The sequence below is a fragment of the Crocodylus porosus genome, unplaced genomic scaffold (assembly GCF_001723895.1).
Source record: "Crocodylus porosus isolate Cpor-Errol unplaced genomic scaffold, CroPor_comp1, whole genome shotgun sequence".
NCBI classification, from domain to species: Eukaryota; Metazoa; Chordata; order Crocodylia; family Crocodylidae; genus Crocodylus; species Crocodylus porosus.
In genome coordinates, this window is record NW_017728944.1 from 2,082,682 (window position 1) to 2,105,868 (window position 23,187).

At 41.3% G+C, this 23,187-nt stretch overlaps 1 protein-coding gene across 1 annotated transcript in view; it reads left to right on the forward strand.

The window, feature by feature from the left end:
* Positions 1-12,227, forward strand: part of ZPBP2 (zona pellucida binding protein 2) — a 19,345-nt gene extending 7,118 nt beyond the window's left edge. The window contains exons 5-8 of the mRNA XM_019550491.1: positions 899-1,117; positions 5,139-5,224; positions 6,343-6,520; positions 11,495-12,227. Coding sequence (XP_019406036.1) covers positions 899-1,117; positions 5,139-5,224; positions 6,343-6,520; positions 11,495-11,592 — 581 coding nt within the window. The 3' untranslated portion in view covers positions 11,593-12,227. The remainder of the gene's footprint in view (positions 1-898; positions 1,118-5,138; positions 5,225-6,342; positions 6,521-11,494) is intronic.
* Positions 12,228-23,187: the final 10,960 nt, after the last annotated feature.

Consider the following 23,187-nt stretch of genomic DNA (forward strand, 5'->3'; position numbering starts at 1 on the left):
TAATTAATTATAATTATGAATACTAGTTTGAATGATATTAAATAGTTTTGATATTCTTTTAATAACTTAATTTTAATAGCTCTTTTTAATAATAGTTTTAATATTCTTAATAATATTTTTCAAATAAAATCATTTCAACACGGCTTTCGTTTCAGTCAAATCAATACAACTGTCACAAATGCCTGGTCAATGACCCTTACTGAAAATGAAATAATTTCTAACCTTGAAGAAAAAATAGATGAGGTTGCATCCTCTCAAAGATACCCAAGATCAGAAAAGGAGGCTCTGGTATGACTGTGATCTTATTCCAAAGAGGTGCCCAAAAAGAGAATTTATGCTGACATAAAATAAGCATTCTGATCTTACTTGATGGTATGCTGTTTAATATAGTGGCAGGGTAACAGCTTGTGCAGTTTAGCAACTTTGCCAAAAACAATTAGCAATTCTAAAGAAGATAAATAAAATAGAAAGAAATGGATGTGATCTCTTTTTTTGCAATCAGACTTATAACTCTATCTCAACCTGCAAGTGCAAGGAATGATTTCTAATAAATTCATCTAATATATTTCATATATTTCTAATTTTTAAAATGTGCATACATTCCAAAATACTCTTCTTTAGTCCTGTCACTATTTTGCCATGTAACATTTCATCATGTATAGTATTTGGGTTAGAAAATATACAAAATACACATTAAAATTATTGTGCATACCAACCTAAATTAATCCTAATATTACAATGTTACTTAAATCCATGAAACCTTAGAAAAAAATTGTCCCATTGTGTTTAAGAGGAAAATAAATCTTTATTTTTAAATAAAATCAGCATTTAAGATATAGGTTACAAAATATGCATAGGATGAATATAATATTGCATATATTATGTGCATATTTTTAAGCATACCGGGAACCTGACTACACATACCAGATATCTGTTCGGTTTACTACGAAAGAATGCGGCCTAGCAGCCAATGGTCAGTTCTTTGAAGGACTGAAGATACACTTGGATGACTTAATCTCCCATTTGACATGCCATATCATAGAACCATCATACAAATGTCATGTTGTCAAGCCACCGAAACATGGCCTCCTGCATGAGCTATTTTTTACTTTTAAAGGTAACAGATTTCAGCTTTTGTTTATGAGTCTCACTGATCTTTTATTTAAAAAGAGCTACATTAAGGGTAGTGTAAATAACTTTTGCAATTATATTGGATTCATATGTTTCCTCATATGTTGTTTCTTTGCTTTTTTTTCTGAGTTTCTGTATTTTGTCTTGCTAGCCCACAGGTGGAGCTAAAATGCAGCTTTTCAGATGGCTGAATTTGTAGTTTTTACTTTTTACAAACTTATTGTTAAATATTCTTTAATTGGTGTCATTTGTAAAGGGTACTGCAGAAAAGGAAAGTGTTCTACTTTACCACATTAAGGCAGTTCATGTATTTACTGTCTTGTATTATTTTATCAGATTTAACTTTCTTTATTTGATTTTAATAATTCAGTAATTCTGTGGTTCTGGTTTATTCTATGGATAAATCATACAGGGATCAAGTAGATGATCAGTGTTGGCCAACCCACAGCACATGGGGGAAGATTGGGGCAGGGGTAGGAATTAGACTGGCCATCAGGAAGGGAACTGGAGCAGCACTTGGGGAGAGGGAAGGGATCAGAGTAGCAGCTGAGGAGAGGAAAAACATTAGAGTGGCTATCAGGAAGGGAGCAGGAATCAGAGCAGCAGTCCAGGAGGGGATGGGGATTGAAACGTATGGAAGGATGGGGTGGGGGTTGCAGAGGTATTTGAGGAGGGGACAGGTATCAGGGTAACAGTTATGGAAGGGGATGGTTTTGGGGATCAGTGTTGACTCAACGGTTTGGCCCTTCAGGAGATATGGGGGTAGGTGTTGCCAAATTCAGTATGTCATATCCCAGTTGCAATGGGCTTTTGCAGTACTGGGTGACAGTGGTGGCTAATTATAACAGTAGCACTATCTCATATTTTGCAAGTGGCACACTTGTCCTGGGATTTGACTGCCAGAGCAGCTTAGAGCAGGGTATTGTGGCATTAGGAAATTGAAGTTGTGCAGGGGTACTTTGACTATGTTTTCTACTGGCTGTTTGACTGCCCTTCACCCAGAGAAATGCACACAACAGGACTTGGAGCTGTCTTGTGGCATGTTCATATCAGGAGATATTCTTCCTAAATGTTTCTTACAAGTAGAATGCAAACCCCCAGAGTTCAGATATGACATGGGACCTTTTTGCAGTTTGAGGTTAACATGTGAGGGATTCATTCTCTTCTACCTCCAGTTTCCAGATCTTTTCTTGTGTTGTTTTTTCCATCATTTTATTAGCAATTGCCTCTGATGAAGTCACTCAGTGGAAATTGGAGTGATTCAATCATTAGATGGAAACTGAAATGATTTAAGTCACTGAATGGAAAGTGCCAGGATCACTCTTTTTTTCCCTTAAGGAATAATAATGCATTTCTTTTTACAGCACTTCTGTATGTCTCAAGCTCTCCATGATCATTACAAAATCATTATTAGCCATTCAGAATATTTGTTAGATAATTCTTTTAGTATCCTAAAATTATGAACTAGTTAGACTCTTTGATTTGTGCATGTTTAAATCTCTTTAGCATTTTCTTCCCAGGTTTTAGTAAGTTGGAGGTATTTAATTTTGTCTTTACTTCCTGATTAGCTATTTATTGTCTGTTTTTCTACTTAAAATTCAGTTAAGTAGCTCAGGTCATAAGAACTATTTCAAAATGACATCTTACTGGGCGTGTCTATCCTAGACACTTGCTGCACAGTAACCTAATAGCACTGCGCAGTAGCAGGCTGGTCAAAAACCATACTAATACACTTCTGCACAGTGTTATTAGGCTCCTGTGCAGTAAATGTCACAAAAAAGCCAAGCTCCAGCACAACTGTGGAGTAACTGTAGTTATTGTACATTTAGTTAGAACTTCATTGAGCAAGTACTAAACTAAATGTGCAGTAACTACTGTGCATTAATGAACGTGTAGACATGGCCACTGTGTGTTAGACTAATCTAATGTGCAGTAAAGTGCCATCATCTAAACATGCATACCAATTACTGCACAGTAGATTAATGTAAATCACTCTTTGCTAGTCAACAGCACTTTACATTAATGTGCCTAAACTCCAGTGTAGATGGGAAGCAGGACAGGGCAGTGACATCCCCATGTCCCAGGCTGGTGGCAGGGAGCCCTTGTACTGCCCCCCGTGCTTTGGAGTATCAGGGGAAGGGCGTTTTAGGGGAGAGTGAGTTGCAGGTGGACAGCGCAAAGGGAGGGCAACGTTTGCTTGGCTTTCCTTGCTCCATCCCTGGGAGCTGGGCAGCCACAGCTGCCAGGAGGCTGCCTCAGCCTCTGCCTAGCTCTTTCCTTCTGTTTTGTGCCTCCGGAGGGTGAGGAGTCCCTGCTGGGTCTTGTCCTGTGGGAGGGGAGGCAAGATCCCAGGGAGGCACAGCTAGTGAAGACTATCAAGGCTTCTGATAGGCTGGGGTGGGGCATGCATCCACATGCAATAGAGCCAGGTTTGAGGAATGCACTGGTATGCAATGAAACTGCCTGGGGGGTAGGGGGCACAGGCTGGGGGGTGCACCCTGCTTTCTTCTGCAGCTACAGGTACCCTGACCCAGCACTTGCAAGGCAGATGGGTCAGGGTGCCTCTGGCTGTGGAGGAAACTGGGGCGCAGCCCTCCAGGCTGCCCCACTGCCCAGGTAGCTCCGCTGTATAGGGGTACATCCCTGTGAAGCGAGCTCTATTGCATAGGGATGCATCACCCCACTTCAGTCTTTCAGGAGCTGCAGTCACCTTCACTAGCCACACCTCCCCCCCAGGACCTTTATGCTTTCCTCACCTCCCTTCCCTCCTCCTCCAGTGCCCCCCAGAAGGGACCCTTCTCCCCCGGGGGCACAGAGCAGGAGGAAACAGCTGGGCAGAGGCAGCTGCAGCTACCCGGCTCCCAGGCATGGAGTGAGAAAAACCAGGCAAACTTCACCCTCCCTTTGCAATGACTGCCTGCAGCCCACTCCCTGCCTAACACCCCCTTCCCCTGCCATATTGCTCCAAGGCACTCAGGGCTATGCAAGGGAGCCTTTACCCTGTGCCTCAGGTAATGGGCACTTTTATGTCCTCCATAGGAGGTCTGTATTGAGCAGATTCTTTTTGGTATTGGTTGGTGGAATTGGAGCTTGTTCCATCCACTCCATGCATTGACCTGGTATTGCAGTGCTTCCAGGACTAGTGCAAAAAAACAGAAAAAAAAAAAAAAAAAAAAAAGCCTCCCAGAGGAACAGGGAGCACAGTTTGCTGCTGCCAGCCCAGGACACTGGGCTATCACTGCCTGCCTAGCCTTGAGCTCCCTGCTGCTTGGAGCTGCCCCCCAGAACTGGAGACAGCTTCTCCTCCACCCTCCAGAGCTCAGGGCTGACCCCCAGTGTCCCATGACAGCCTAGAGCTGCCTCCAGTGCCATCCTGTCAGGCTTAGTTTCTTCCTGACCCAGGCACACGACATGTGCCTGGGTACAGTTTAATGTGCCTGAATTTTCTACACAGAAAATTCAGGCACATTAATTGCATATGTAGGCACACCCACTTACCATATAAGCAAGTGTAGGGAAACTATCATTTGTTACAAAGCTAAGATAAAATTGAAAGGGCTTCTAGAGTCATGTCCAGTAGCATAAAACTAATATTAGATGAAGATAAAGAAATGGCAGTAGGGCAATTGGCATTTGCATATCAGTGGTTGTGTCTACACAAAACGCTTTATTGTTCAGTGGACTGTTCCACAGCAGTTTAGCACGTCACTGCAAAAACTGTTCTAATGCACTAATGCTCAATAGAATTAATCTATTGCATATTAAGTATCAGAAAAAGTTTGCCTTTGCTATTGCACGTTACCACAGCTACTGCATCTTTATCTAGTACCTCATTAGAGGTACTAAACTTAATGTACAGTAGCAAAGGCATGTTAATGAATGTGTAAACACGCCCAGCACTTTGTAAAGTAAATTTCTAAAAGAAAGATTAGTTTTAGGATACTTAATTGTATTGAATTCTTCAACATATGTATGATGAACTGTACCTTACCTCCATTTCTTTATAGTAAATCCTTTTGCCCCAGGATGGGAAGCAGTTTGCCGTCAGATTTCTTATGATTGTGAAGATGAAACCAACAGGAGAATTCAAAAGGTGATATTTGTAATGCAAAAATAACAAAAATAATTGTGAATATTCTACATTCTAAAACAGATTTCTTTTTGTAAACTGTATACTACAAACCTCGCTAGAAGTAAAATTAACATTTCCCTGTAGAAAGCCTGAATAATTGGGCTTTTGGAGGACACTAAAAAGAGCAGCATGGAAAAAGAATCCATTCCACCAACCCACAGGTAGTGTGGTACTTTGATACCGTTATTCCACCTAAGATTAGGAAAATATCCATGACTTCTTCAAGTTCTTTAAGCAGTGACCCAATTGATTCATATAAACAAAAAACCAGTGGCTCTTCCTTTCTCTTCATCTATCAGCCAGTGACCCTCTTTAAATCACATTACATGGATGGGTATGAAAAAGTATTCCTTAATATGCAGCATATGCGGAGGTTCCACAGAACTTTTTACCTCAGAATACTTTGCTTTGCACCTGGGTTGGGCTGCCCATAATTGTGTTCAGTAGGCCAGTAAAGTTTAAAAGTTGTGGAAGGCTGCTCATGGTCCTTTCATGCTAGAGTGAATTTCAGGCATAGTAATCTACACATATTGATTCATCTTAATCCTGCCTTACCAAAATTTTATGAATTTAGCAGCAATATGAAGTGATGCAGAGATTTTAAATAACTCAGCTCAAAACAGAAAACTTCCTTTGAATGTCAGTTTGATCCAAAACTTGTAAAGGAGAAATCAATGTTAATGTTTCTGATACATTTACTTTCTGAAATATGAAATTATCATGATTTCCAACAAAGGTTTGTTACTGTTATATGTATTATATTTTTTATTTTAATTTTCTTGGAACATGGACTTTTGGATTATAATTAATCGCTAGAATATAGTTTTACATATGACCTAGAGTACATTCTTTTTTATGTGTAACTGGATGGTGTTTTCATATGCATGTGATCCTGGGCCTACTGAAGCCAATAAAATGACTCCATTTCAGTATAGGAACACTGCAGGAACAGTTACACCTGGCATAGCCTGCATCTCAGGAACAAAGAGGATTTAAAGATGTGTATTTATAAAAAAAAAGAAGAAAAAGAAAGAAAACCACTTTGTTATATTTATCATTCCACTATTTCTAAATTTTAGGCAAGAGATCTCATTGAAGAATTTTTCCGTGAACAACCTCTTGTTCTGAAGCATGAGTTTCAGAATATACCTGCAATACATTATATAGACCACAGTTTTGAAGTTACTCGCATTGACAGCTGTAGACCAGGTTTTGGAAAAAATGATGTCACCCACAGTGATTGTGCTAGTTGTTGTGGTAATTATAAAATACTTACATATCCTTTTTTGTTTTAGTGAGAAGCCTAAGGATTATTGCATGTTAATCCTGCTTACTGTTTTCTACTAGTTATATTTTTAAATATTGGTGACAAAAATAAAATTCTATTGATGTTCATTCTTTGGTGATGTGCAGTAGAATTCCAGGTGCTAAATCTAGCTAAAAAGGAAACAGGTAAGGGTGACAGCCATATTTGGTATATCTCATGTTGCATTAAGTTTTATCACCACTGGTCATGTCTACATGACAGATGTTCAACTATATTCCCCATATGGGATAAAGATATTTAACCACATTTCCATATGGGATAAAAGACAGTGGGCACGTCTACATGAGATGGTACTTGCTTTCATGGTTCCTGCCTGGCAATGCTACGGTGCTGTAGCAATGAGCCATAGCGTCTCCTGTAGAAACGCCCACTGTCATTTTATCTCATATGGAAATATAGTTGAATATCTTTCTCTTCCTCACATTAGGTCAGTTTAGGACATTTCATAGAGTCAACAAGAAATTGTTACATGAATAGTATTATTATTGTTTTTAAAATGCTGGATTATTCCAAAGATCATCTTGCTAGCAGTATTTAATTCTGAAATTAGAGTAGCTGAAGGTAAGGCTTTTTCAGTAAAAGTTCCTCAGCTCTTGATTTTATTTTTTGAATCAGTGAGACAGAATTTTTGTGTGTTAACCTTCAGCACACACTGAAAAGACTAACTTTTTAAAGGGCCTAGTTTGAAATAATTAACTATTAATTTAGCAAATGCAGTTTATTAAAAGATTTTACTTTAAAAATCAGTTCTTCCATAGAAGCATTTAAATGTCACTGGTCATCTGACAGTCATATCTATTAATCATGGCAGATATTACCATCTGTGGTTTGTAGGCATGTGTGTAGAGTCAAAGTTAAGCAATGTAAAGTTAATATTAAACCAATGATTACTTGCTTTTCTGGCACCTAGATAGAGCTCTTAGGACTAAGCCTATTTCATGTTTATGCATATAAATGGTAGTTACCTAACTGTGTACCTGCAATTTTTGGAGTTTAAGCGCAGTTTGGATTCTATTTGCAGTTGCATAACTGCAATTTTCCCCGCATTTTCCTACTGAGCAACTCAATAGGCTGCACTCTGGCCATACACATCACTAGTTACATATATAAAACTGTCTAAGTCCCAAAACTTTAATTACAGAAAAAACACAACAAGTGGAGGTTCTCTCACTTTTCAGTCCAATAGCCTAGCAGTCAGGTTACTTGCTCATGGAATGAGAGACCTAGGTTCTAGCCTCCTTTCACCCAGAAGTGGCTGGAACCTGCATTTCCTACTTCCTAGAAAAGTGCTCTAACTACCAGGCCATGGGGACCACCAGGGCTGATCAGCATGTGGCATGAGTGCCACAAATGGCATGTGCAACCACTGTGTGTGGCACATAAAGGCTGATAGGAGTGAAGGAAAGAGGGCTGGAGGCAAGGGTAGGTTTGGGGCTGAAGCAGGGGCAGGACTGTAAACAAAGAGAGGAGGGGAAGACCTGTACTGCCTCTGCTCACCTGCTCCATGAAGAACTCAGCCCTGGCAGAGAGGGCAGGGCTGCAACAGCCTCTCACTGCCATGCTGAAAGGCCAGGTGCAGGATACCATCCCTGCCATCTGGCCAGAGGGCCTGGGTGCAGATCACAGCCCACTGCTGTCCAGCTCGAGGGGCCAGATACAGGACTCAACTGCAGCAGCCGCTGGGGCCTTTGCCTCCAGATAAGACTGACTGCCCTCCTTTCCCCGCCCGCCACACTCTGTTGCTCAGCAACCCCCACCTCAGGGCACAGACAGGTTTTGCCCAGGGTGGAATACTTCTTAGTTACATCTCTACCTGGACCCAGCCAAGCCTGCCAGTTCCAGACCAGGACCTGCATGGTTACAGCAGTTGGGACCTGATAATGCAACTAAGGGTAACCTCATTAAGAGAGTTCCTGCTAAAGGGAAGAGCATGGAGGCTGCTCTAAGAGACCCTGGTGACACCTGGCAGCAGCCTCTGGCATGCAGTTGCCCAAGGGTGCAAGGCACATTGTCGGTATTATGGTCTCTGAAGATGCCACTTTATAAGGCCATGCAGTGTTGCTCCATCCCTGGGCATGGAGATGGTACCAGTTGGTACAGAGTATATGGTGCTGAAGGCAGCACCCTGTCAGGAAGGCAGGGCCCTGCTTGATCTGTCCCATGGGAAGTGTAGGCCCTGAAACTCTTACTGGGCACATGGCAAGCCCATCACTGAAAATATCTTTAGATGCAGGCTCGTGAGTTGCTGAGACTGTCACAGGGTAAGGCTGCCTGTTACAAGTGTAGCCATAAAATTATAACTATTGCAGCTTACAAGGGGCATGGAACCTCCCACCCCTGAGACCTCGCCAAAGACCCCATGCGTGACCAGTGGTTTTCCCAACCTCTTTAAAATGTTTAAAAAGCATGCTTTTACTTCATTTTTCTTTTTAATTCTCAACCCAAAAAATGCAAAGCATAAAGCAATGATGACCAACCCACAGCATGTGCCACAAGCAGCCACTGTGTGTGGAATGAGAGCCCAGGTAGTGGACACTGGAATGGAGGCAGGGGGTGCCAGTCCCTGGCCATGCAGAGTGGAGCAGTAGTAAGATACTTCTGTGAGAGGAAGTGTCACTGCCATGAGGCAAGCTGAGACTTGCCTGGCCCCATTGCTGCTGCTAAATTAAGGGCTTTGGATCCTTGATTGTCATATAAACTTACATGGGTTGTAAGACCAAGGAAGGGTTAACCTGGTTCTTGGCATTGACACCTCCTCTCACAACATCTTCCTGTAATGAGGTCAGAGACTCAAGCCCCACTGCCTCCATTCTGGCAGTCCATGGTGCAAACTCAAGTATGCCTCTGGGGGGACAGGGATCAGAGTGGGACTTAGGGCAAGGTGGAGCACTTTTGCCAAAAAGACTAACTACCCTACATTGGTTAGTGTGCTGTACAGCCCTTTTCTTTGGACAGCTAGGAGGAGAAGACATGGGGAAAGAGTAAGCATTTAAGCTACAATGATGGTGGTTTTGTGAGATGGATGCTGACCTAGATGGAAATGTGTTCCAGCCATGGCTCTTATCCCCAGTGGGACAAAAAATATCTACAAAGGTGCAGAAAAGCTGTTGGGTCAGGGGCAAGAGCTCAAGGCCCCTTCTTTTCCAGGGCAGCATCCATCTCACTGAGCCACCCTTTCTCTAGTTTGCATGCCTCCACCTGGCCCCACATGTTTTTGCCTCCTTGATGCACAGTAGGCCAGCTTTAAGAGGAGGGCTGACGAGTGTTTTGGGAAATGCCTAACTCATTATCCAACGGTTAGCTGGAATGTGAGAGATGAAAGTTCAAATTCCTCAGGGTGAAAGACCTAGGGCATAAGTCTCCTATTTCTAGGGGAAGTGCACTAACTGCTACATTTTGGGGCTAAAGGTGGGAGGGCCCTCCTCCTGGCAGGTATGCTTATCATTGGGCCATACTATGTTTCTGAAGGTAGAAATAAAATCCAAACTCCGCATGAGTGCCAAAATCGCATTTACAGATCTATATTAGTGCCACTTAGGAGTGTAAAGGTGAAATAGAATTTAACCCATACTGTCTGATTCAGTAGTCTTGGTTCAGGCTCTTTTTGCTATGAAGTTAAGCAGAGTATGTTGATCTCAGCAGAATTAATATAGTGTCTAGATAGAGCTACCCAGAGTACTATAGACATATAGCAATGTCAGGGACATGACTTAAAATTTTGTTGCCTAGGTGTTGTGCAGGGGCAGGATGGGAGAGGTGAAGTGAGCATTTACCCTTCATGCAGGGGTGGCAATGGTATGGGCTGCTATTACAGCTCTGTGAGCTGTGGTGGTGATGCTGTGGGCTCCGTGTGGGATGCCATTTTGGCACCCCCTCTGAATCAGTGTGTGGGGCTGATACCCCACTTGTCCCCACAGTAAGTTACACTACTGAGCAATGTAATATGAAACGAACAGTAACTGATACAAAGTAGATTCAATTCAGCAATGTTGTTTCTCTCTGCATAATCATTTGGCTCCATGGGAAATACACAGCATGCAAACAATGGTGTAGTTTCATAGTTGGTAGGGTTGGAAGCTGCCTAAGCAGATCATCAAGTCCGACCCCTTGCTATGGGCAGGAAAGAATGCTGGGGTCAAACAACCCCGGCTAGGTGATTATCTAGCCTCCTTTTGAAGACCCCCAGGACAAGCACCACTTCCATTGGAAGTTGGTTCCAGGTCCTGGCCACCCTGACTGTCAAGTAGTGCCTCGTGATGTCTAGCCTGAATCCACTCTCAGTCAACTTATGGCTGTTGTTCTTTGTTACTCCTGGTAGTGCTTGGGGGAACAGGGACACTCCCATTGCCTGCTGGTCCCCCTTGGCAAGTTTGTAGATGGCCACCAGATCCCCTCTCAGCCTTCTCTTGTGGAGGCTGAACAGGTTCAGGTCCCGTAGCTTTTCCTCATAGGGCCTGCCCTGCTGCCCCCGATCATGTGAGTGGTCCTCCTCTGGATCCTCTCGATGCTATCCACGTCCCTCCTGAAGTGTGGCGCCCAGAACTGGATACAGTACTCCAACTGTGGCCTGACCAATCTCACATAGAGGGGGAGGATCACCTCCTTGGACCTGCTGTATGGATGCATGACAAGGTGCGGTTAGCTTTCCTGACTGCGTCCCACACTGTTGGTCCATGTTCATCTTGGAATCAATAGTGACTCCAAGATCCTTTTCTGCCTCTGCTGACAAGAAGGGAGTTCCCCAGCCTGTAGGTATGCTGCTGGTTCTTCCTCCCCAGGTGCAATACCTTGCATTTGATCTACTGAATATGATTAATCAAAGATTGAAAATGCCATAATGTGCACAATACAATGTAATGCAGAGGACATCTGATTGATCTAATATATGTTTGTTTGATTTGCAGTGGTTTGTGACCCTGGAACATACAGTCCAAACAATGAAATAACCTGTCGGATTTGTAAAAACATTCGAATCAAATACTATGGAGCTAAATCTTGCTAATAAACTTAAAATAGAAATTGGATAACTGAAGAAAAGTTGTGAAAGCATTATTATTCTTTTGTGATGTCCATTTTTTAACAAATTTTTTACTGTTACAGTTAAACAACAAATCATTTCATAATTCATATAATTCTACTCTGTATTTAAGAGCTAGCTGTGGCTGGATATTCTAAAAATGTCTAACATAAAATGATCAGGCATGAAGTAATTAAATAGAAGAAAAGGATTTGAAAACAATTATGAGCACTGATATGTAGCTTTTAATGAAAAGTATCTGGTTTGTTGTAATGACAGTGAACACAGCTACAAAACTATAACTACTTTAAAATAAATGAAAGAGCCATAAGCAATTCATCCAGATGACATAAATATTTTCTCATATACAACATGCACTTTTTCCCCAAAAATCAGTCTCCCAAAATTGGGGTGCCTGTATTAATTGGGAAAGCTGTTTTCTGTGTTGGAGAAGAAGCATGTCTGAAGACACTGGGCATTCCATGTAGCTGCCCAGATGGCTGCTGCTTGTCCCACTCAGCAAGCTTAAAGGCCAAGTCCTATGTTAACCCGCTCATAGCCACAGCTATTGGCTGAGCACTGTAGCTTATGCCTGAAGCAGCAAGTGAGCAACTGATGGTATTGTGGTGAGGATTGTGATGTCGACAACACTGTTATTTACAGGAACTTATATGAAGAACTACTTACAGTAAAGAGCTAATAGTCTTGCTACTGCCCTTGCAAGGGTCTGGGGCCCAACCTTGTGTGACAAAGAGTAAGTCCTCCTGGGAACATAAGAGTGTCCAGGAGGTATGGTATCCCAGGCTATGGTCTGGGTGAGGGAGCAGGAGCTTTCTGCTGCACCAGGGAATTCCTTTGCTTGCTACCTCTTCCAAATTGTCTTCTGAGATACCACATTTCCTGGACAATTTCTTCATGCTTCCAGGAGAAGTTATTCTATGTCACAAGGCCACCCATGACTCTGGAAACATCTTTTTTTTGACATTCTGCCTTCCAAAAACAAGGTGCATATTTAATGTGGGGGACATGCATGTTGTATGCCAGAAAATATAGTATTATAGTGGATTGATTGTAAAAGAAATGTAATGTATTATAATGCAGTAAGAAACAGTCTGTGTATGTTAATGTGTTTTGGAACTTACTCTTGAGGGCTGAAAGTAGTCTTTAACATATCCAGTGTAAAAATAAAGCTATTTATTGCATTCCCTTTGTTTTTGTCCATTTTGGGGGGGGGGAAACATTTCTCTTTGCATGTGGAGTCCCTGTTATATAAGGGAGGTTGATATTTGTTGATATTACTGAGAAAATGTACTGATTTTGCTATGAGATACAGTTTACCACTATTTATTTGTACTGCAGGCTGAACATTCCAGAGTAAATGTTGCAGGGGTGTAGGCTGTAGACTTGTTGGTCTAAGGACATCGGCAGACAAGGTTCTTTGGGTGAATCTGATATCTTTTATTAGACCAACTTAAATAGTTGGAAAAAATTTTTAGCAAGCTTTCGGGTTTAAAAACTCTTTGTCAGAATGAGGAAGTCTCTGCAGTTGGTGTGTGCTCTTCCTGGATGGAATGAAAAGTAAAAAAGCCAGAGGCTGGGCTGGTATGCATGCAAAACAGGCAGTCAGTGAAGATGTAAACTGAGGAGTCAGTGGGTGAAAGACAAGCTGGGTTGTGGGGAGAGAAGGGGGATAAATAGTGGAGAGGTACCTGGGAAGTCAGATGTCAGGCAGGTTATAGTGTGTCATAAATCCAACGTCTATATTAAGACCATGATTTTTGTATCCGGGAGGTTGATGAAGTTCATAGGCTCATCTCTGAGAAGTGTTTTGTAAGTGTTACACTTTATTTATGAATCTTTGAAATATGGATTCTACAATATAACCTCTGACAGGCGTTGCAAACTCAGGAAGGGGTGTACTTGTGTGTGCAGTTTAATACATCCAAGGTGTTTTTTAGAATTTTTTTCATGGACAATAAAGATCTAATAATGCCTTTTGTCGAAAATCCCTATACTTTTCTTTAGGTCACCAGGGTGAAACCCCAGGAATTACATTGTCTCTGAAATAATCTTTAGCTTTCATCAATTCCAGCCAGTAAAGTTAGACAATACAATGGTGTGAACACTGGCAGCTGATCCACATAGAGCTCTTACATACTGCTGCCACCTGTAGAAACTGCTTAATAGTAGAGCAACAGTGGAATAGTTAAAGAAAAAAACTTAAAAAGGCCAATGAAGATTGAAAACAGGGATTTTTGGTTAGTTGGTTACATTTTTTAGTGAAACCTTAGAGTCTAGACAACATACCTGAGGCAAGGGATCTGATGACAAATTCTGGAGTCCCAGAATCATGAAACAGAAGGACCCTGCTCTTATGAGCTTTATGTAGTCTGCTGCGTTCAGGGGGGAAAAAGGTTGCTGAACATTTTGTTCTCTGTCTGCTTGCCTCTAACAATTTCTGCTTTTCTGTGTAACGTCTGAGCCATGGTACTATGGGTTTCCAGGACTGTGCTTGTATGAGCAGAGTATTCCCTTCACATTAGTTTTAAAATCCTGACAAGTTTGCTGTATTGGTAAACAAGTCAAGAAATAAATTGCCAAGACATTACAAGAATGGGGGAGTATTTATTCACAGAAAAGATGCAACTTTTCAAAAGGAAAGCAAGTTTGAAAAATTGCTATACAATGAAGATATCTGCAAAGATAGATGATGACTATAAAGCAGAAGCTGTAATAATGCTGCACTGTTATTTATAGCCTCTTTCAAGTAATATTTCTTTTTAGTAATTACTATAAGATTTAGTATAGATCTTCATATACTGGCTTGTGAAAAAAGCAGGCCTGAAATATTTTTGAGACTAAGGTACGGTTAGCTATCTATGGACTTTAAAATTGTTTGGTTTGTAACCCTAATTTCTTACTAAGAATAATTCTTTATCTAAAAGTTTTCCCAAAACTAAAAACAGTGACTACAAGTCTGAATAGGAAGAGATTTTCCTATTCCATTCAAAGCTCAGTGGGATTGATGTTCTTGAACCTTGTGGGCTAAGTACAGAAAGTCAAAAAGCCTGAGGCTGAATCAAATCAATCTTCACAGGTTAGTCTAAGCTGCATTCTGGAAATGCAGCCACATACCTGTGGTGGCTCAGGCCAGAAGCTGGGGGGCGTTAGAGCAAACCTCCCTGGTTGGCTGGAGCAGACAGCTTGGGCTAAGACAAGCCCACCAGCCTGGTGAGGGTGGGGGTTGCAGGGGATTGTGACAGATCAGCCTTAGTGCTCCATCACCTTAAGGGCTGGAGCAGGCAGCTGCCAGGTGGCTGATTGTGGTGGCCATTTTCAAACTTAGGCCAGAAAGGCAGCAGGCTGGGTGGAGCAGCCAAGGAACCAACATCAGGCTGAGCTGCTCCTGGAACACCTTGGAGGTAAAGGGCGAGGCTATGGGGAAGGAGGAGGCTTCATTGGTCTTGGGCATGATCTTAAACTGCACTCTCCCAGGGAAGGGTGGCCTGGTGGAGCTACCTGTGCCAGGGTAACTCCCCAGAAATGCCAGGCCAGTTACCTCCCCACTGAAAGGTAAGGAGGGGCACTGAAAACCCCATCCCCCACACCCCTGGTAGGCTCAATCCACACAGGTGGAACCCAGGCTCACGGGAGTCCTGAAGCAGGGCCAGGTCAATGGAGGGACCTGGAACAGTGCCCAGGCTTTTTGTGAGTTCTGTGGTCGCAGAGGCCCGGAGAGGGTGCCAGGCATGGCTGCAGTCACCTGAGCCCCACAGGGTGTAAGGTCCCAGGATTAGGGGTCCAGGCACAGCTGCAGCCACCTAAGCCCTATGGGGTGGAAGCCCCCAGAGGAGCCCCAGTGAGGGGGAACCGAGGGCTGGGAGCCCAGTATGTGGGGCCAGGAGCCCAGTGTGTGTTTATGTATGTATGTATGTATGTATGTATGTCTGTCTAAAGGAAGAACCTGATGCAACCCACTGGATAAAACATCTGAAAGGGCACTGGGACCTCAAGATCTGGTGGGGAATGAGAGTCCCATGTGAGTCTCCGGAGCTCAGGTCCTAGTGCTACCTAGCTGGAGGAAACATCAGCGAGGCATGGGACACGTGTAGGGATGGTAGGAGCATGTACTTATCGTCCATGGTCATTTGGGCGCACGAAAGACAGATTCCTGCCTATCTATCTTCACAATTATTTATCAACAAGGTGGGCGGTTTGCCCAGAGACAAGGATGGGGCCATATTAGTTCTGCACCTGGAAGGTGCTCTTGTCATAGGGAGGTTGGGATGCTGGGAGATTGTGAGTTAACTTGAATCTAGAAGAGATCTGGGATAGAAGTTACATAGACTGGTTTAACTTAAATCAATTAAGTCTGATTCTGAATCCAGCTTTATCTTAAACTGGTTTCAGCTGTTTTCAAAGTGGCTTATGTGCATGGAAACGTCTGTTGTGTAATAGATTTGAACCAGTTTCTGATCACTTATACTGCTTTGTGCGTCATTTCTGTCCCTAGCTTTGAAGTTATCTGTGCAAAGTAATTACAAATACTATCATTCTGACTTGATATTGTTCTATACCCATGATACCTATCAATAAAAGTGAAGGACTGGAAAACCAGGCCAAATATCTCTCAGGCTGACCATTTGTTCCTCTGCACGGGGACTTTTGGTAAATACCAATTCAGAGGAAAAAGTGCCTCCTACTGCACTACCACCCACCCACTCAGCTACACACTCACTGCTTACAGCTTGAAATGTTTATCAGTGGACATTCTTCCAAGAACTGACTAGGCTGAAGCCAATATAGTTCATGCAGTTTGACAGGATCACAGCAGGAGATGATATGGGTACAGACAATGCTTCAACCTTTTCATATTCATCACTTCTTAAAAACTGATGAATAAAATCTACCATAAGAACATTTACATTGCCGGCAGGCTGATAATCTTATTTGCCAAATGGACTTTTTGTGCACTGATTAGGTTTATACATATTAAATAGAGGGCATTCGGAAGACAGCATGGTCAAAACAGAATTTTTCACAGAGGAATGGAGCATACATAAATTCAATGCGAAATACAGTGAGTAGATATTAGTGAGGCAGCTAGTGAAGCAGGAATATGCTGCAGTCTGCATCTCCTTTCTTTCTTTTGAATAAGGTCATAATTTGTTCTTTTAATGACTCATTTTTTTAATTTAAACTTAAAGATAAAAGTAAATCATATTCCTCTTGACTTCAATAGGGTTACAGGAGGGATGAATTTGGCACATGAACTCTATACACTCGTTTAAAAATAATATGACAAGAAATTGCCTCACCCTGTTCATCTGCCCTTCTTTATATATTCATCCTACTCTTCCATTCTTAGCTTCCTCTCTTGCCCTGTGATGTCCTTAAGTACAAGCAGACCTTTTATTTATGCTCCACCATTTATCTAAAAATGATTTACTTGAATTTTTCAGATCTTGAAGTTTACAAGAATCAAATTTAAGCTCTTATCATCCTTGACTCCAATTACTGTACCCTTCAACTCACACCTCACTGTAATGCAGTGAGTCTTAACCAGGATTCTGGGGTACCCTGGGGTGCCACAAGATCCTTTGAAGGTGCTGCAGGAGGTATGAGGAAATACACAGATAAGGTAAGGCTTGGGCTTTCCCTGCCTGGCCTTCTTACCACCCCTGTGTAACGAGGTAAGCACTGTAATAAATGTTAGTTTTTGAAATGGGGTGCTACTCAATTCACAAGAGTTCCAGTGGGTATCTTGAGTCTATCAAGGGGTGCCTTAAGTCTAAAATGGACAAGAACCACTTCTGTAATGCTCCAAGAAGAATTATTATTAACTTCCTTCTCACGTTTGGGTTTTAATTTTCTTTTCGTTTACTCAGCACCATTTTTTGCATATTGTTTCTCCCCTTCCGTGCCTGAGAATGTAAAATGTGGCTAATTCTAATGATACCATTTAGACTACTCATGTAGGTAAATTTATTCACATGAGATGATAATTGGGAGACAGGGCATTAAACACTTACCTCTAGCCTATAGGTCATTGTAAAGCTTCTATGATCATTTATATGAAGGACTCTATTAAAAAAATACTTAGCAATTCGTGTTTTGGAAGAATTGATTCATTCTCACAATGTATTATTCCTCACAATACCCTCACAAAGTGAGTGAGCAGCAACACCTTCAATGCACAGATTTGTACAAGAGGTTAAATGATTTGTTCAATGGCACACAGTAAATCAGTGAGAGGAATGAAACTAGAATTCAGAAATTCCTGCCTGTCCTCCCTGGTGCAGAGCATTAGATCACACCATCTCAGATATGTCCATATAAATTACATTCTATGTAATTCCACAGAGAAGGCCTTTTTATTCTTTAGAATATATGAATAGTGCAAATAAAAGCCATAGCCATCTTGTTTGAATATTAAAGCCACATTTTTTTGGTCCAGAACAAAAACAGCAACATAGAACTATGTAGTAATCACATCTGGAAACACTTGCTGTAGAGTTGCTGCGCCAGCTGGTGGATCATAATGGAACTGCTATGTAGTAGCTGAGAAAGTCATACAACTTTTACCATAGGGTGGGTGATGGAGGCATTAGAAATCTTTAGTGGAAATATCTTCCTTTGTCTCACTGCAGCATTCCTATTACCGGTGAATGAGTTACTCCTTTACATTCAAATCAGATTAAATAGAAGTGAAACAAGTCATACAGTTGTGTAAGAAACTGATTTTTTGAATAACAGCTTGTAATTTATTTTTTTTAGATGCCATGAAACGACAGAGATTTTTTAATCAGATTAGAAGCAATTGGGGTTTACAAAAATTGGCACCTTCCAGGATTCCAAGCTTCCAGGTGACAGCACTGATATTTTAAAAGAGGGTTCTACAAAAATAAAACATTTGGGTAAAAAGAAAATAAAAAAATCATTTTTTGTAAATAGTGATTTTTTTTAGTAATTTAGAATAAGAATGTATCTAGCAAGCAGAACAGTACTTTCCAGTACTAATAATGAAAAATTGTTCATGGCAAAAGGTAAAATAAAACTTATATTTTATACATATTATCAATGTGAAAACAAACAGTTTTCCACAAAGCCTGCATGTTGTGTGATTTTATTATCAGTAGTGGAGCTCTTTCCAATTAGAAGGAATCCATTTGCAAGGAAAGAGCCCCACTACTGATAATAAAATCACACAACATGCAGGCTTTGTGGAAAACTGAGCAGAGAGATGGTTTAGATTTGAAAAATTTGAGAATTTTGAATTGTCATGTTGCCTGTATGAAAGAGAACCTGAATTTTGTAGAAGAGCAGAATCAGAGGACTGTAATGAAAATGAAATGTGAAAAATTTAGTTTGTGCAATGTGAAAAATCATTATTCCAGTCCTTTTGTTCCTGTATTACATCATTCTTATATTTTTAATTATTTATATTACAGTACTTCCTAAAAAAAAAAACCCCAAATCATTCTTTTTGGTGGGTTCTGTAGATACAGATGGTGTGGGACAAATATGCCACATTCAGTATATACAGAGATAAAAAATCCTGCCCCGATGAATTTGCAGTCTAGATGTAAAAAAGAAGTATTACTATACCCATTTTATATGTCAAGAACTGAGATAGAGCTATGTAATGATTTGCCCAGGTTTACCTGGGGAATCGGGCAGAGATTAAACTCTGATTTTCTGAGTTCCTGTCCAGTCCCTTAACTATAAGGCCATCCTTCCTCTCTGTGATACCATTGCATAGCAGAAGTTGCTACATAAAACACTACCTGAACCAAAATATATTACAGGTGACCAAGCAGCATACTGGTGCTTTGCCAGTTGAACTGTACTGTGTGAGTTCAAAGTGAGCCATACCATCATCATTGGCAGTCATCAGTCTCAGGAGACCATGGAGATTGTGCCTTTGGTGGGTTACCACCACAGCTTCTACAGTGGCTAAGGAGTCTGATGCATGACAAGCAGACCCTCTGGCAACTTGCGCATACAAATTCAGTTGAGCCTGCACTAGCATGCTGAGCACCGTTTTGTCTTGCCTGCCTCTGACGCCTCTTCTCTAGCTCATCATTGACCCTCTCCATCTCAAAGTGACATAGGCCCTGTTTGACAGCAGCCTTCCACTCACAGCAGTCTGAAGAGATTGATTCCAGGAGCCAGCCATCGATGCACAGTTCATAAAGGTTTTTCTTGCAGACATTAACAGAACGGAGTTTGGGCTGTCCAAGTTGACATTTGCCAGTGGCCATCTCACCATGAGAGATGGGATTTGGCCATCACTCATATGATTCACGTGTCCTAATCATATCACTTGCTTTATTAAACTACAGCTATATCGGACAGAAGGTCATTGTCGACACAAAACCAAATCGGAAGCTGAGCACAGCTGTTTTTGTGCAAGAAAATAATCACAGTATATTATTAGTCACAGAGACCAGGAATGACAAATACCCAAAAGGCCATCTAGTTCATGCCTTTTACAACTGATAAAGTCTCTCTGCTACTCAAACCAAAATACGTTCACATTTTCATTTCTAAAGAAGGCTCTTTTTTCCAGTCATATGACCAGAAGCCCTTAGCTTCAACAGCTCTGTCAGTGCTACTCCAACAGGTTATTTCAACTTCTGCTTTCTCTGATTAAATCATTTCAGAATCTAGGTCCTTCCTACCCATGCAAAGAACTCCTTTGATAATGTAATACATCATCATGCATTCTAGTTATCACCAGTCCCTGACACGATTTTCATGGGAGAAGAAACGGGGCCACATTCAGACTCATCCTATTGCATAGGGAAGAAAAGAATGGTGGTCATGTGTTTAAGTTCTGGGCTTCTGTTCAGAGTCCTAGTAATCCAGAATTAACACTGTGGACATTTTACACTTGGGCTAGGAACAGACACCGCATTTGTCCCTGGACAAGTTATGCCTGTGTTTATCCCAGAATAGAACTATCCTGGGGCTGGCATGCCCAATATCACCCTTCTAATCAGAGTTTAGCAAACAGTTGAAAGCACTGCCATTTCTGCCATTGATTAAATGATGCAATCCCAGGATAACTGTTCAGACACATTTTGTGATGTCCTGGGATAAACTGATAGTACCTTTTTTGGATTTATCCTTGGACAATGGATATGGACATCTGAACAATTGGCATCATCATTGATGATGGACAATCTGAACTTTGTCCTGAGATAAAGTGTTTTGTAGCTTATGTGGCACAAAGAGATATTCCAGGATGACATTTTGGGGTTGGGAGGCAGTGTAGTTTAACAAAGACCCTTTCTGATAAATGGGGGATATTGCAATACCCCTCATTAGAATGAACTCAGTTATATTCAAAGAGTGATTCATTACTGAGGCTACTGGACCCAGGTAGATTATATATTTCCTACTGTCTCCTTAGTTTCTGACCTTACACTTTGACTAAGCAAAACACTGACCTCAATGATACCACTCACATGCTTAAAATTAAGCACATGATCTTAGTCTACAAGGCCAAGAAGCGATATAAAGTGATTTGCTGGACTGAGACTGTGCAAAAATATTATTCGCTGTTACACTGTATTGTCTTACATCCTTTACTAGACTATACATTTATGGAAGTTGATGATTAACTTGTATTAATAGCCTCCATTCCTCAGTGACAGTGGATATTACAGCTATTCTACTGACTGGTCATGCATTTTCTCTTGTGGCTGTACAGTTCAATGTTAGTCTTGCAGGTCTCACCACAGTGGTCACAGGTGGACAAAGCATTAGGGGCTACTGTACTGACAGGCTATTTCCATTGGTCACCTTTCTGTTGTAATTTGAGTACCCATTTCTCATTGTGATGTTGGACACCATGTTTGAGAAGGGAGCATTACTTTGTCTTGTTTCCTGATAAGGTCTCCCAAAGGTTTGGGTTGGTTCCAAAAGCCTTCATGTCCTGCTTGCAGATTTCTTTGAAGTGCAGTTTCAGGTGCCCTACTCTTCTCTCCCCATCTGCAGTTTGCTCATACAGGATATGGAAGCAGTTGCTGATTATATTACAAGACTTGTCTATTCTCACATTGTAGCCCTAACAGAAGTACTTGTCAGGTGATGATATGGGAATTCTATGGGAACTTACCGTTGACAGGAATATGCCTAAAAATGGAGCAAAAGTAGCATTGATTTGTATCTATTTGGGATGATGGAGAAATCTTTAATCCATTAGCTGAGACTTGAGCCCCCTCTCAGCTAATGGGGGCTGGAAAGCCTATTTGGAAAGCCTTAAAAAAACCTTAATTGAATTGTTAATAAAGTGTGGTACCCTTTTTTCATTAAAGAAGTCCAGTTCGATTTCTCCTTAGGGAAATGCATATCATGCGGGGAGCTGAAAATGTAGTGTTGTGTATTCAAACTAGTCTTGGTGCTCCTGATTTAGCAGAGTTAATCTCATCTTCTCATAAAAAGTGTTACTGGCCACATATATAGATCATTATTCCCATAACAACCATCACCACAGGATTAATGAGTCCTTTGCAGGCAGTGAATAAGTATGATTTATCATTGACAGCAGTGCCAATGTAAAATGGATTTTGTGTGGTTAAATAAATAAATAAACAAGCCCACACAACTGAATAGCTGTTGATGAGCTGTAGACCAACTTCAATCACAGTATAATTGCTGCCATCATTTCTAATTATTTGTAAATATGTTTATAATTATCAAAATTAAAACAATTAGACATCCTTTCTTCCTTCTTCTAAGGCTAATTATTTCAAAGTTTAACACAGTCTGGGAATAGGAATGGTAAATTGACTTAAGAGCTTTAGAAAAAATAACATTGCCGTAGCTCTTTTCTAAAATATACAGATATGCAAAATCAAACATTAAGGCTACCCCCCCCACCACCAAAAAAAAAAAATAGAGGCCAGAACACAAGTCACTGTTAGTAGAAAAAATATCACAATGAAATTGATCTCAAACACCTAAAAAAAAAAAAAGGTCAAATGCCTAAGTGAAATGCACTTATGAAGACCCTTTATCCTGTGACCCAGTAGACCATTGCAATGAGTCATTTCTACACGCATGGTTTCTCAAGCAGCACTCCAAAGTAACCATATTTCTAATATCTCTCCTAGGATAAGCTGAGCCAGAAATACATCTTTACTGGCTGAAGGATGATATGATGGAATATACATCTTGTTCCAGGATCAGCTGGGATTTCCTTGTTCTGAAGGATTTCAATCCATTCCATACAGGGCACTGGTAGCTTTCCCAATGAGACAGCTACAGATACTTCTTATAAATACTGACAGGATTGTCACAGTTTTGTGGAGTTCTCAGAGTATAGCTCTTAAGGAGTGATTGATTGGGTCTCTTGTCTCTTGATTTTCTTGATTGGGAAGCAGGATTATAAAGCTGTCTAAAGCAGGGGCCAGCAACCTACAGCTCATGGGGTTGGATCCAGCATGCAAAACATGCAAAGCAAAGAATGAGAGGAGGGCCACTCTGAAGTGCTTTGGGTTAGAATACAAGGCAGTCGAGGGGAAAGAGACTTAATGGTGGGGGTCTACTACAGACCATCCAACCAAGGGG